The 12,525-nt window shown below is 37.9% G+C and overlaps 1 protein-coding gene across 3 annotated transcripts in view; it reads right to left on the bottom strand.

The window, feature by feature from the left end:
- The window catches only part of LOC107712804 (coiled-coil domain-containing protein 129-like), an 18,056-nt gene extending 6,614 nt beyond the window's left edge, over nucleotides 1-11,442 (bottom strand). The window contains exons 1-14 of one of the 3 annotated variants that reach the window (XM_016518134.1): nucleotides 11,365-11,442; nucleotides 11,181-11,276; nucleotides 10,115-10,249; nucleotides 9,236-9,288; nucleotides 8,868-8,916; nucleotides 8,647-8,684; nucleotides 8,019-8,075; nucleotides 5,739-5,787; nucleotides 4,869-4,943; nucleotides 4,565-4,767; nucleotides 2,521-2,999; nucleotides 2,377-2,437; nucleotides 1,788-1,912; nucleotides 174-1,094 (exon numbers count right to left, since the gene is read on the bottom strand). In XM_016518134.1, the coding sequence (XP_016373620.1) occupies nucleotides 174-1,094; nucleotides 1,788-1,912; nucleotides 2,377-2,437; nucleotides 2,521-2,999; nucleotides 4,565-4,767; nucleotides 4,869-4,943; nucleotides 5,739-5,787; nucleotides 8,019-8,075; nucleotides 8,647-8,684; nucleotides 8,868-8,916; nucleotides 9,236-9,288; nucleotides 10,115-10,182 (2,178 nt within the window). In that variant the 5' untranslated portion in view covers nucleotides 10,183-10,249; nucleotides 11,181-11,276; nucleotides 11,365-11,442. Of the gene's footprint in view, nucleotides 1-173; nucleotides 1,095-1,787; nucleotides 1,913-2,376; nucleotides 2,438-2,520; nucleotides 3,000-4,564; nucleotides 4,768-4,868; nucleotides 4,944-5,738; nucleotides 5,788-8,018; nucleotides 8,076-8,646; nucleotides 8,685-8,867; nucleotides 8,917-9,235; nucleotides 9,424-9,594; nucleotides 9,692-10,114; nucleotides 10,250-10,466; nucleotides 10,482-11,180; nucleotides 11,277-11,364 lie in introns of those variants that run through there. The other 2 variants (XM_016518136.1, XM_016518135.1) reach the window with 2 other exon arrangements.
- Between the last annotated feature and the right edge of the window lie 1,083 nt (nucleotides 11,443-12,525).

Raw genomic sequence — 12,525 nt, 5'->3', positions numbered from 1 at the left:
TATGTGTGTGTGTGTGTGTGTATTATATCAACCAATAATCAATATGCTACCTATATCATGCATCCCTAATAATTTAGGATGTACAAAAAAGAGCATTATTGGAATTTTACACCTCAGACCGTCATAGTTAATGATTATAGATAATGATAATTTGAAGAGTAACTTCTACTTACAGGCAGACTGGGGGACAGCTCAGGGTGAGGTTTTGCCCAGCCACTGTCGTAGCCGATTTGGGACCCGCAGTAGAAGCATCGCTGCGCCCCTGCCCACAATGCGCCCTGCAGTCTGTGATCCTCCTCCTCATACGACAGTCCCGTGTCCAAAGATATTGACCGCGTGTGCAAACGTCCAAGATCTCCAGAACATTCCTCACTGTTCCATAAGTGAGGTGGAGATGTGTCCACAGATGTGAACGGTGTCTGTGTGGTGGGTGTTTGTGCTGTTCCCGAGTCATTATCCGTGATCACATCAGACCAGGACCTCCTGGAGAAAGACTCTCTCCTGAGTTTGAGCGCTGTGGGGGAATTGTGTCCAAAGGGTGCATCAGAGGACACGGTTTTGCCCTGGGTAGAAGCTGGAGATTCCTGCATCAGATCCAAAGCTGGAGCTTTTTTGCCCAGCTCAAGATTATTTGTAAAGGCATCCACAACATCTGTCCTCAGATTAGTAGGACTCAAGTGCAAGTTTTTCTCGGCAGATTTCAATTCCTCAAACAGGGACATGCCTTCCCTATAAACACGTCGGTCTGGACTTCCTGATCCTTGCAGTCGGTCACAAATTTCAGTCTGATAACCGACGGGATCCATTTGAACAAAGTATGCTAGAGTGTAAACACCATTACTGCTAACTTTACTAATATCTGGTGATAAAGAGTTTTCTTTTTCACTTATTATTTTCCTCAACTCTCCTGAGTCAAACATAGTTTCAGAGTCTGCTGTTCCCAGAACAGTTTTGCCATAGTGTGCCGTAAGCGAGTGTTTTTGGTTTGACTCCGTTTCACAGTTCTGTTCATCTATAGAGGGATCCTCCGTTTCTCGCGCTTCTGATCTCCTCTGTTGATCCTCTGTGCTATTTTGTGATATTGCATTCAGCATCTGCAAAATGCAGAAGCAGCATGGGAAATCAGACAAATAAACACACCCAAGCAAGTGCTAAATATCCACATTGCTTAATGCCTGCTCCACTAAGCACCAAATCTAACTGTAAAAATAATGGCTACAGATATCGTATCCAAACAGGTTTCCCCAACACTTCGCTGTCTGTTTTGTTTGAACAAACAGATCCCGTCTCAAACTCAACACTAGTTGAGATTGGCCGCTCATGTCAAAGCTGCATTTACTTGTCCAAAAATACAGTAAAATATTATTAGGAAATATTATTACAATTTAAAATAACTGCTTTCTATTTTAATATATTGTAAAATGTAATGTATTCCTGTGATGCAAAGCTGAGTTTTCAGCAGCCATTACCCCAGTCTTCAGTGTCACATGATCTTTCAGAAATTATTCTTATATGCTGATTGGCTGCTCAATGTTGAAACAGTTGTGTGGTGGTGTAATAAATGTTAAGAAAATATATGAAGATATTTTTTAAAATATTGTAATATATAAAAATATAATGAATATTTAAGAAAATATATAGAAAATTATTTTAGAAAAAATCTCTAAAATTCTCTATCACAGAAAAAAAAAAAACACAATAGCAGATACAAACTACTAATACCATTAATATAGGTACTCAAACCTTCTGCAGTATGTAAAGAAAGAAAGAACTGAAGCACGTCTTACCTTCATGAGCTCGGGTCCAGGGTTGTTTTGCTGGGACAGCGCAGGTATGAAGGGATCCTCTAGGAAGCCGCTGCTGTCTGATTGACAACTGTTCGTTCTCATCACATAAGATCCGATTCGTTCACCTACACGGAAACAAGATCTATTATCATGCGGCCACATATCACAAGTGTTCAGAAGAACACTAAAGCCTCTTGATCAGACTAAACAAACAAGTCCATTTTCCACAGTACTGTGGTTAGGTGGATATTACCTCAACTATACAGCATGCAGCCTGCTGCACATATGAAAATGACCGAACAATCTCATGAGTCATTTGCATAATATCAGAGATGGAAATTGTTCTAAGTAAATTATTTGAATCCACACCGTGGCTTTTAAAAACGTACGTTTTTCAGGAAGCAAAAGGAACAATATTGCATTTTAAACTTGATCTTTTTCTGAAGTACAGGTGTTAGCCTGTACAAAACTTGCCACTACAATGCTAGGGGTAGTTAGCAGGGCATTGCTGTGCGGTCGCTATAGTGTCCTAAGTGGTTATTAGCACATTGCTATCCAGTTGCTTGGGTGTTTTAAAAACAACATGCACCTCCAGGATCCACTGGATCATTGCAGCTCCCAGGAATACTTCCTTCGTCAAAACTCTGGATCTGAGAAACAGTCAACAACATTAGAAAGGGAACAATGCGGAAGTAAATACAGAGGACATCATTGCAGATCAATAATACTTCACCTCTTCCAGCTCGAAAGATTCAACAGGCCGTTGCAGACTCTCTTTGGCTGAAGACGGGAAAGAGTCAAGCTTCAGAAGGTCTGATGTTCCTCTTGCCGTCAGGCTGTTTAGAACCGGCTCAGCTGAGTCTGAATTAATGCTCTGCTCCTCTTCTAGTGGGGATAGACAGCTGTTGTCCGACACCCTTGTGCGTTTGGAAGGGATCCTTTTATCTACCATTGGCATCCCAGATGATTCTGGGCCGGATAGGGCTGAGGAGGTCAAAGGAGGGGGCATGTGCTGGTTCTGTAACGTTTTGGCTTGGCTGAGGCTCTTCTTGGAGGCTCTACGCAGAATCATGACCATGCGTTTTCTCCTCTCCCGTGCCTCTGCGGACATCCGGGAGGCTGTAGATGTGTCCACATCCTGAGTATTTGCACCGACCAGAGAGGAGAACGTCGTGGTGACCTGCTGAAGAACCTCGAGTTGTCTAAACCGATCTGAACGCCGGGAGAAAAAGAGATTTGCATAAAACTCTGCTTATCTTTCAACACACAACAGCTGTACAGGAAATGATTGTCAACTTCTGTTTTTGCTGTTTCTCACATAATATTTAAACCACATTCAACCTCTGAAAACACCTATGCACTGTTAAAAAAAATAAATAAATTGGGGATTTTGCAGTGATGCCATAGAAGAACCATTTTTGGTTCCCCAAAAAAGCTTTAGTGAAGAGTTCTTAAAATAACCATTTTTTCCTTTTTTTCCCAAATTTCTTAATGTAAATAACAAATAACCAGTATAAAGAACCGTTTGTGCAATGAGAAATCAACACTCTTAAAAATAAAGTTATTTATTGGAATCTATGGTTCCATGTAGAACCTTTAAAGGTGCTGTATGAAATTTTTTGACTGTACTAAAGCATAAAATACCATAATATGTTTGCCGAAATTGAGGAAACATGTTAGTTCACATACTTATTTCTCTGAAAAACAATGCTACAGCCAGGTATTCTATTTTTGAAATGTGTGTTCAGAATGTCTGTTTTTGTTTTTGGTCTTTATGATTCCACCCACTGCCAATTTCCCCAATAGTCTTTCAACACTCCGGGTTGGCAGTTGGCAGACTGCAGCCATGGAAGCCAGCAAACAAATTGGGTCAGAGATCGCAGATTCTACCCAACCTAAAAAGCCTCTGCATCTATCCAAAAAGCTCTTTGACCAGAGGCATATTAAAACTTGGATAAATCAACTCAACAACTTGCAGTGTAAGGCTCATCGTCTTCCATTGTCAGTTACTTGCACTCTTTCTTCTTGCGTGTCCTAATCTGGCAACCCGCGTGAGCGTTGAGTCTGAGGAAGAGGGGGCAGGGGAAACGACTTTTTCCAATATTTTGATTTTGGACTGCAGTACACATTTCAACCGCTAGCTGTCAATATTACATACTGCACCTTTAACTTCTATGGAACGATAAGCTGCATCAGGCTGAATGTTTTTAAGAACGGTAATTTTCCAGTTATATTTCCACTTGAGCTTGGTATGGCACGGCATGATTAAAACTATATATATATCCATACCAGCTGGTTCGGATCGGCATGTAATGGAATAGTTAAGCAGCGAGAACAGATTCCAATGCCAAAAGTGTGGCAATAAAGAAAAGATATTTAAAAGGGCAATTCACTCCTAAAAAATGATGAATGCCTTATTTCTTCCATGGAAAGGAAACATATTTAATAATAATATTAATAAAAGAGATTTCAAGCTTCAAAAAGGATTAAAAAGCACCATAAAAGCATCATTTAAAAAAATGTGGTCCATATGTATTATGCACTATATTTCAGTTCTTCTTAGGCCTAAACTAATATATGTTTTTTGGTGGGGTTTTTTGGAGTTTGACAGCCCCAGTACTCTTTCACATTCATTATACTGAATCAGTGCCAAGAATGTTCTAAAGAAATTCACTGTTTGAGTTCCATGGAAGAAAGAAAGTCATATAAGTTTAAAACAATGTGAGGTTGAGTAAAAAATGACAAATTTTTGTGTGAATTTGATGAAACTTGCTCACTTCTGACATCCTCATTTTCAACGTCCATTCGGTTCTGCTGAGCTTCCAGAAAGAGCTGAAAGCTGATGCCACGAGCGCAGGACTGGTAATTGAGGAATCGGGCTGGGATTCTCCCTCTAAAGTCAGGCTCTTCAGTGCCAAAACCCAAATCCAGCAACAGTTCTTCAGGGTCATCCTGCAATATGTTCAACACGTCCATTACACTGCAAAACAAAACAAAAAAAACATTAACAGGAATACCAACAAATTAAAGTCTTAAAGTAAATGATCGACAGGTGGGGAAGGTTGTTGAGGAGAACCAGACCTGACATCAGATGGTATTGAGACATTCGACGCAAAGCTGTTCCACCTGGACAGAGCAGGAGGATCTTGAGATGACCTGTGCGTGGATGACACCAGCAAACATCAGTGAATAGAAGACAAACACCGCTGACCTTCCTTTCCTACACACCAAAGCCGGTCACTCACTTCCGGTCAGAATCGCTCTTCTCCTACCTCATTGCCCCATCAGTGACATTCCACCTCATGCAAACCAGCCCAGCAGCCCATGCGGTGGCATGTCAACAAATCAGCATTTGCATGGGAAATATGCCTAAGGTTTCTGGCAGGTGCCTGAACAAGCCTACATCACGCACTTACACAGCACTCTGTCTGATATATAGTATATACACACACTTACATAGTACATATTCATATAACAAATGTACAACTTCAAGTCATTTCAAACACTTTGATGTGACACAGATATGCAGTGCGTATTCCTATATACAGCAAATATAGGGGACCTTTTACATGGCCTTATATATATTGATACCATATTGGTTATTTTGGATATTTAATTGTACATGCTCATTCCTTCTGTTTTTACATTTAGATTACCTTTGCTGTCATCTATAACTCACTTCAGGTTAATATTTAAAACACCAATAATTTAATTAATAACACTGTTAAAAGTAATGTTTAGCAAATATAAAAATGAATATCCATTTTTCATATTATACAATTTTGTGGCAGTTATTGTTAGACAAAAATAGTATAACATTTTTATATCGGCCATAACATGCAAATAATTATCAGCTTATCATATCGGCTACATCCAGGTAAAAGTCAAAGTTAATCAAATTATAAATGAAAGTGCTGCACAAAAGACAATGAATACTAAGTCTGTTCTTACCTTAGAAGGTCTCGTACAGACTTGAGAGAGCGTCTGCCATATAAAGATGCTGTATCAGACACAGAAGAAACACAGAGGAGTTCTTATAACGATGGAAAACATCTGCATTTTCAATGAAACACCTCCAGACAGCGTTACAGTAGCTATATTAGGTCAATATTCTTCATTGTTGTTTTGATGTTCTGATGTCTTCTCATAAACAACTGAACAGAAGACTTTGGCATGTTGACAGGGACGTGCTGATGTCTTCTTAAAAGTGGACCCTGTTCCAAAGTGCCCAGCATATTTTCCTAAACCAGCGCCTTTGTTTAATATCTGCGGATTCCGAAGAGCACCGATCCATTTAGTCCTGTACCTTCCATTGCTGCTGTGTTACAAAACCAAAGCACCTCATTCGCTAGAAGGGGAGTGTCTGGCAGCGCAACTGACATGAATGAGAGATTCAGAGGAGGTTACTTAGGAAAAGCAACTTTTCCTAAGAAGAGACAAACAGATGAGAGTCAAGACAATTACTACAAAGTGACTCTGAAAAGGAAGAACCCAGGACAGAAGACAGCATGCTAAGAAGACAGACAGAACCCTGAAGAAAAACAGCACACCGGGCAGAAAGAAAACATTTATAGGTGGTCGACGTGAATTTGATCATTCAGAAATGTTAACACATGAAGAATGTCTGGCAGGAAAGCAAATGCATTTTGGGATACAGCTGATTGTGTTCTATTGTATCATATTATGTCACTGTATCTGACTATTTATAGTATCATTCTGCATTTATTCTTAAATTGGTTTATGAGGAAGCTACACGAGAATGTACTGAATAGTTTTGACCTGTTTTGTTGGGCTAAAGATACATTTCCAAGTGAGTAGACAATAAAGATTCTAAACTTCTGTACAATATTAGAACATGTCAGAGCTTAACTTGAGATTTCATAAAGGAAGTTTCTGTAACACAGCCCCTGGTGCCTGAAGTGAAAGGTCAGCTCAAGGTAAACCTCTTCAAATTTTCCTAACACCTCAGTAGTCACAAGGATTATGCACAGGATAATTTAGCCTAGTAAGACACATACTTCCATGTATATCAAAGTGAAATAAATGAAGGCAACAATTTGCATGGCCTTTTTTGAGTTGAATTAATGTAATCTAAGTAAATGCCTTCACTGAACTTAAAAGTTGATGTAAAATTGAACAATTATTGTAACAAATATTATTCAGATTAAGTAATAGTTCAGTTGTATCAATGTAAAACGTTATTTGTGATTTTAAATTGTTCAGTATTACATACCAACTTATTCTCTCTATACATGTCATTAGGAGAAATGTGCTTTTTGTCTTAAACTATTAAAACGTGAACATCCATCACATGAATTCATGAGAAAAAAACAGTAAGTGACTAAATGTGAACCGTGTAGATGAACAGTCAGACAATGCAACCATGACTAGTCATGCCCCAGTGCATACTGGGAAAAGAGTGACTAAAACTGAATTACAAGATTACATTTTCAATGTAAGCGTATTTGAACTATAAAGCATAAATCTAACTCATCTATTGTGCTTATTTTTGGTCTTTTAAAAATAAAAGTACAGGAAAGCTGCATTGAGATTAATTACTTGAAAACTTCAGAGTGGCAAGTAAACTAAAACACTACAATAATCAGGTAAATCTTAGGTTACCTTTTCTGCATTAATTACTTACAGTAGAATCTTGTTTGAAGAGTATCCTTAACTATAACCAACTTTGAAAGGGAAATTATGGGTTGATAAAAATACTACTGAAGCCCATAAATGCTCTAAAATCTGATTGTATTAGTTGATCTGGTTGGTTGGTTTTCTTCCCGGACCTACATGGATGTTGATCTAGTATGACATAATGAACATGTAATACTTGGGTAAATCATGTTAAGTTTCGGCGCACAACATTTTTCTGCTTTATCTACTCCTGCTTTATCTACTCCTTATCTTTTCCATCTCATTCCATTCAAGTCTATGTCGTGACGCATCTCAAACAGCAGGGACTGGACTGTCTCACTTTCTGCCAGTGTTTGTGATAGAAGGTATGGAGAGGTTCGCTATGCTTAAAATCCAGGGTTAGCACAGGCCTTCTGAACACCAATGTATTCTAAAACACAGACTCCATATGCCACTGTATGCTCAATACTTCAATAAAAAATATCTCAAATCTTGATGCCAACCAACGTCACTCATTCATATCGCTCATATGTCTTGTTTCAGATGGGTATTTGGTTAAACTGAACCGAGCAATACAAAACTGGGAATGTTTACCTTCCACTCCCAGTGCCAGATCATCTTCTCCGCTCTCATTTCTTCTTATGGGCTTCACTGAAAGCAAAGCAATATATTTTACAATACACTATTTAAAAGTGTAAAATTCAGAGGCCGTAAGTCATGCCCTCAGGTCAGTAGGTCAGCTAACCCTGTTATAATGGTATAAACCAGCACACTGTCAGCCATCACAGAGAAATTACTAACCGAGTCATGAATCATATCAGTATGTTAATTACATATCCAACACAAAGTTTACACAGAGCTCCAGGGTTAAATGGGCATTCACAAGATCTCTTTGCATATGCATTCAGCTGATCACATTTATCATACAGTCAACTGAACTGAAATATACAGCAACTATAAAGCAACAAATATACACTGAAATCCTCGTCAATGTTGCATTTTATCCTTTAGCTTCTGAATCACTTTATTGTGATATGATAATAAATATATGATATATTTTAAGAATATAGATAATATATGATAATAAATACAAATATAATAACATCATTATATATATATATATAGTGTATATATACACACACACACTCCATGCCAATCTCATAAGCTCAGATTGTTTTTTTTGTGTGTGGTTTTTTTTTTCAAATGGGGCAGGTAAACTTACCCTTCGTCTCCAGGACAACCTCTGGTTTTATATCATCCCTTAAACAAGGAAGTCAAATTATATTAGTGACCAGAGCTGAAATGCTTTGAAGAATCTAATCTGGGAAGAAATGCTAATTATAACAGACGGCACAATGGAGCAGCTGAAACCTTTTGAGAAAGATTTATCCTTAAATAAAGCCAAAATGAAAGAGGCATGAACACTTGTGAGATTCAGCTTACTTGGAGATTGTCGTAAGCCAGCGCTCTACGTTGTCTCCATCACACTTGCCTGTTTAAAACAAAGGACAGCCAGCCGTTACAACATTCACCCTGCTTCTTTAATGTTTGAAATTTATTGCTGAGGACTGGATGAGCCATTGATTTACAGAGCTCCAGGGATACATGGGTGTTCACTGTGCTGCTTTGCATATTCTGTGAAGTGAGCAGGACTTCTGAGGTCTGGATGATCCATGGAATTACAATTTGACCAACACTAACACCGATTATCATAATAAAATTTCCCAGGTCCCTGGAACATCTCGAACATCAAAGTCTGCATCGCAGCTCACTGCACTTCCACGAAACAGCACAATATCTCAGTTACTCACTTGTGTCTGAATTGATAACAGGAACAATATCCAAGTTATCCGTCCTGTTCCATCTAGTCCTGGAGGTCTGTAGAATTGCTCTTCTGGCGGCAGATTTACTGGTGGACATTGTTGTGGTCATGAGATTCACCCCATTCAAAAATCATGAGCAAACACCTCAATCTGAGCTCATCTTCTCTGGACCATCACTAAAAGATACAAATATATTTAATTCCTAAACGCTGACAGTCAGAAAAAACACAAAGATTTGCAGAAGGCAAGCATATTTAAATATGCTTTTTCATTCATGCTACATTATTTATCTATGGTACAACTGGGCTAATGACTAAAACAATATACAAAAGTACTTTCCTAAATACCTTTTTGTCTCCGAGTGCTGCAAAATTTTCCTAATCCATTACGCACAATGACAGCACATGAAATTTCATGTCATTTGATCTAAAAATGTTGCAGATTTATGTGGTAAATGAGAATGCCTGAAATAACCACACATATTTTAAGACAGAACACTTGTGTAATAACCAGTTTTGTTCAAGGTCAATAAATCAATAGTTGTTCAGTATCTGCTGAATACGTTAAAAGATATTTGTAGTTTAAAGCCCCCAGGTTGTTGGACATAAATGTGCTGGTATGTCTGTACTTACACTGCAATATGTACACAAAAAAAGGCACAAAAACACTAAAAACCAGAATAATACAGAAGTATATTAAATATTTAGTTAAAAGGTTACAAAAAGTGAAAGTTATTAGATTGTGCCTACAAAATATAAATAAAATAAAATAAATAAACACTTGTTTTAACCAAACGTAGTTTGTAAATGGTATATTTTGGAAACTACAAAAACAGGAACAATATCCAAGTTATCCGTCCTGTTCCACCTAGTCCTGGAGGTCTGTAGAATTGCTCTTCTGGCGGCAGATTTACTGGTGGACATTGTTGTGGTCATGAGATTCACCCCATTCAAAAATCATGAGCAAACACCTCAATCTGAGCTCATCTTCTCTGGACCATCACTAAAAGATACAAATATATTTAATTCCTAAACGCTGACAGTCAGAAAAAACACAAAGATTTGCAGAAGGCAAGCATATTTAATATTTATGGTATATAGTAGGGTTGGTGTAGGGCAATAGCACATACAGTTTGTACAGTATAAAAACCATTACGCCTATGGAATGTCCCCATAAAACATGGAAACACAACGTGTGTGTGTGTGTGTACATACAATACCTTAATAAAACATTAATATAATTGACAGAACTTTTTTTATTATTTTTTTGTATTTTAATGTTAATTTGGCTTTCCCTTTAAATATAAAAGATACGTGTCTAGTTCTGTTCCCGGATAGCCGTCCTACTCCACCACACCTGTCTGTAATTATCAGGTGTTCCTGGAGATCTTATTTAGCTCAGGTTCAGGTGTGTTTGATTAGAGTTGAGACTGAACTTTGCTGGAAGGTAGATCGCGATATCTAATGTTATCGCGAGGAACAGGATCGGGCATCCCAATAATAATAGGATTATTTAGTCACAAATATCATAAGTTAAGAGAAAATGTCCCACAAGCAAACTTGTCAGTGAATAAATGCAGATTCTAAATAAACAAAACAAAAATACCAACCATAATACTACATACCTAGCTATTATTTAAAAAAAAGCTTCTTTATTCTGATGTTCCTTATAACGAAACCACCACAATCCATATTGCTTGTAACAAAAATGTAGGCTAAGACAAATAAAAAAATATTACGATTTCGTGAAACTACCAATAAACTATCTGCACGACAAATAAACCACAAAATAACGGTGAAAGTTAGCCTATGATGAAACTAATATCATTTTTAAACAATCATATGATCAGCAAAGACTATTCAAGGCTATAATCAAGTTAGGAAAACATAAAGTCGTGATGGACCGCAGTGTGACCGCCATCACAAACACTCACCTGCGCCGTAGCGGAGCACAACCACACTGAACACCTGCCACAGCACACAGCACCTCTGCTTTCATTTAGTGTCGGATCGCTGTATATCTACCTCAGCTAAAAACAGAAACACAATTCTAATTTGGTCCACATACATGGTGGGGGGGGAGCAGAACGCGTATGCAAATAAAGTGCAAAAAACAACCTGAAGCACAAAGCCGATGTGTGAAGGCGCTGTTCTCGCGTTCTGCTTTAATCCAGATGAGTATTCACATGTGCAAGATCGAAAGAGGAATTGAGCTCTGCCTGCGTGCAGAAACATGATATTTGTTGCCTAACCTGTTAGAAGGAAGTTTGTGCCATTTCACAATGCTGCCATTAAACCTGTGTGAGAAGTTTGCAAACAATACAGTCCATAAACAAACAAAAAAATATATTTATACATATTTATATACATATTCTAGCGTTTTAAAGAGCAAATGTAAACATTGTATGTTGTTTACTGTTCTTTGTAGGCATATAAAATATTTAGACACTAAGTCACATTCAAATTTTATTATTATTATTGTTGTTGCTGTTGTTATATATTTTAGTATTTTTATTTATTTGTTAAGTGTTGTCTTTAAGACTTCCCCTATGTTAGACGTATATGATATATATGATAAAGCAAGTTGACTTGACTGCAGTTCTGTTTTTGAACCACTAGATGTCACTAAAGGTCTAATTGAAATGCATTGAAAGCGTCATAAACTGATGCCTCCATCCTCAATATTGAATGTCACCACGCATAATTAAGCTATAAAAATGTGCGTCAGTTTTTCCCCAGGATAAAAGGTGGAAACTAGATAATTTCTCTGTGTGAATTAATATTCCGTGCACACTATGGACCAGTAAACTATTCACAAACAACTAGGTAGGTGACTGGCACAGATTGGGCTGCATTATGCATGTTTGGCAGAACACTGTTTGTTTGAATGTTTTGTCAAAGAAACCCAATCACTTTTAGATTTTAGAATACAAATGATAAAGCCTGAAAGTTTCACACAAACAAGCATTATTTACTGTTTTGCATATTTACTGTGTCCACAGCATATTTATGTTTTGGTTATTTCTTAGCAGATGAAGGCCATGTCCACACGTACACGGGTATTTTTATAAACGGAGTTTTTCCTTCTTCCGTTTTAAAAAAAAATCTCCGTCCACATGAAAACGCAAACGCATGCTATGAAGCACTGTCAAGAGCATGCCAAACCAACAGGTGGCGATATAATCTCAACCGTAAAGCCATGTTGGCCAATCAGAAGCCTGAAAAAGTCTCCAGTAGGCGGAGATAACAGCGCAGGCTCCGACGTCACAAGCCAAAAAC

The sequence above is a fragment of the Sinocyclocheilus rhinocerous genome, unplaced genomic scaffold (assembly GCF_001515625.1).
Source record: "Sinocyclocheilus rhinocerous isolate Xijiao unplaced genomic scaffold, SAMN03320098_v1.1 scaffold1740, whole genome shotgun sequence".
NCBI classification, from domain to species: Eukaryota; Metazoa; Chordata; class Actinopteri; order Cypriniformes; family Cyprinidae; genus Sinocyclocheilus; species Sinocyclocheilus rhinocerous.
The sequence above is the reverse complement of the archived record's forward strand: the minus strand, read 5'-3'. Positions and strand labels throughout refer to the sequence as shown.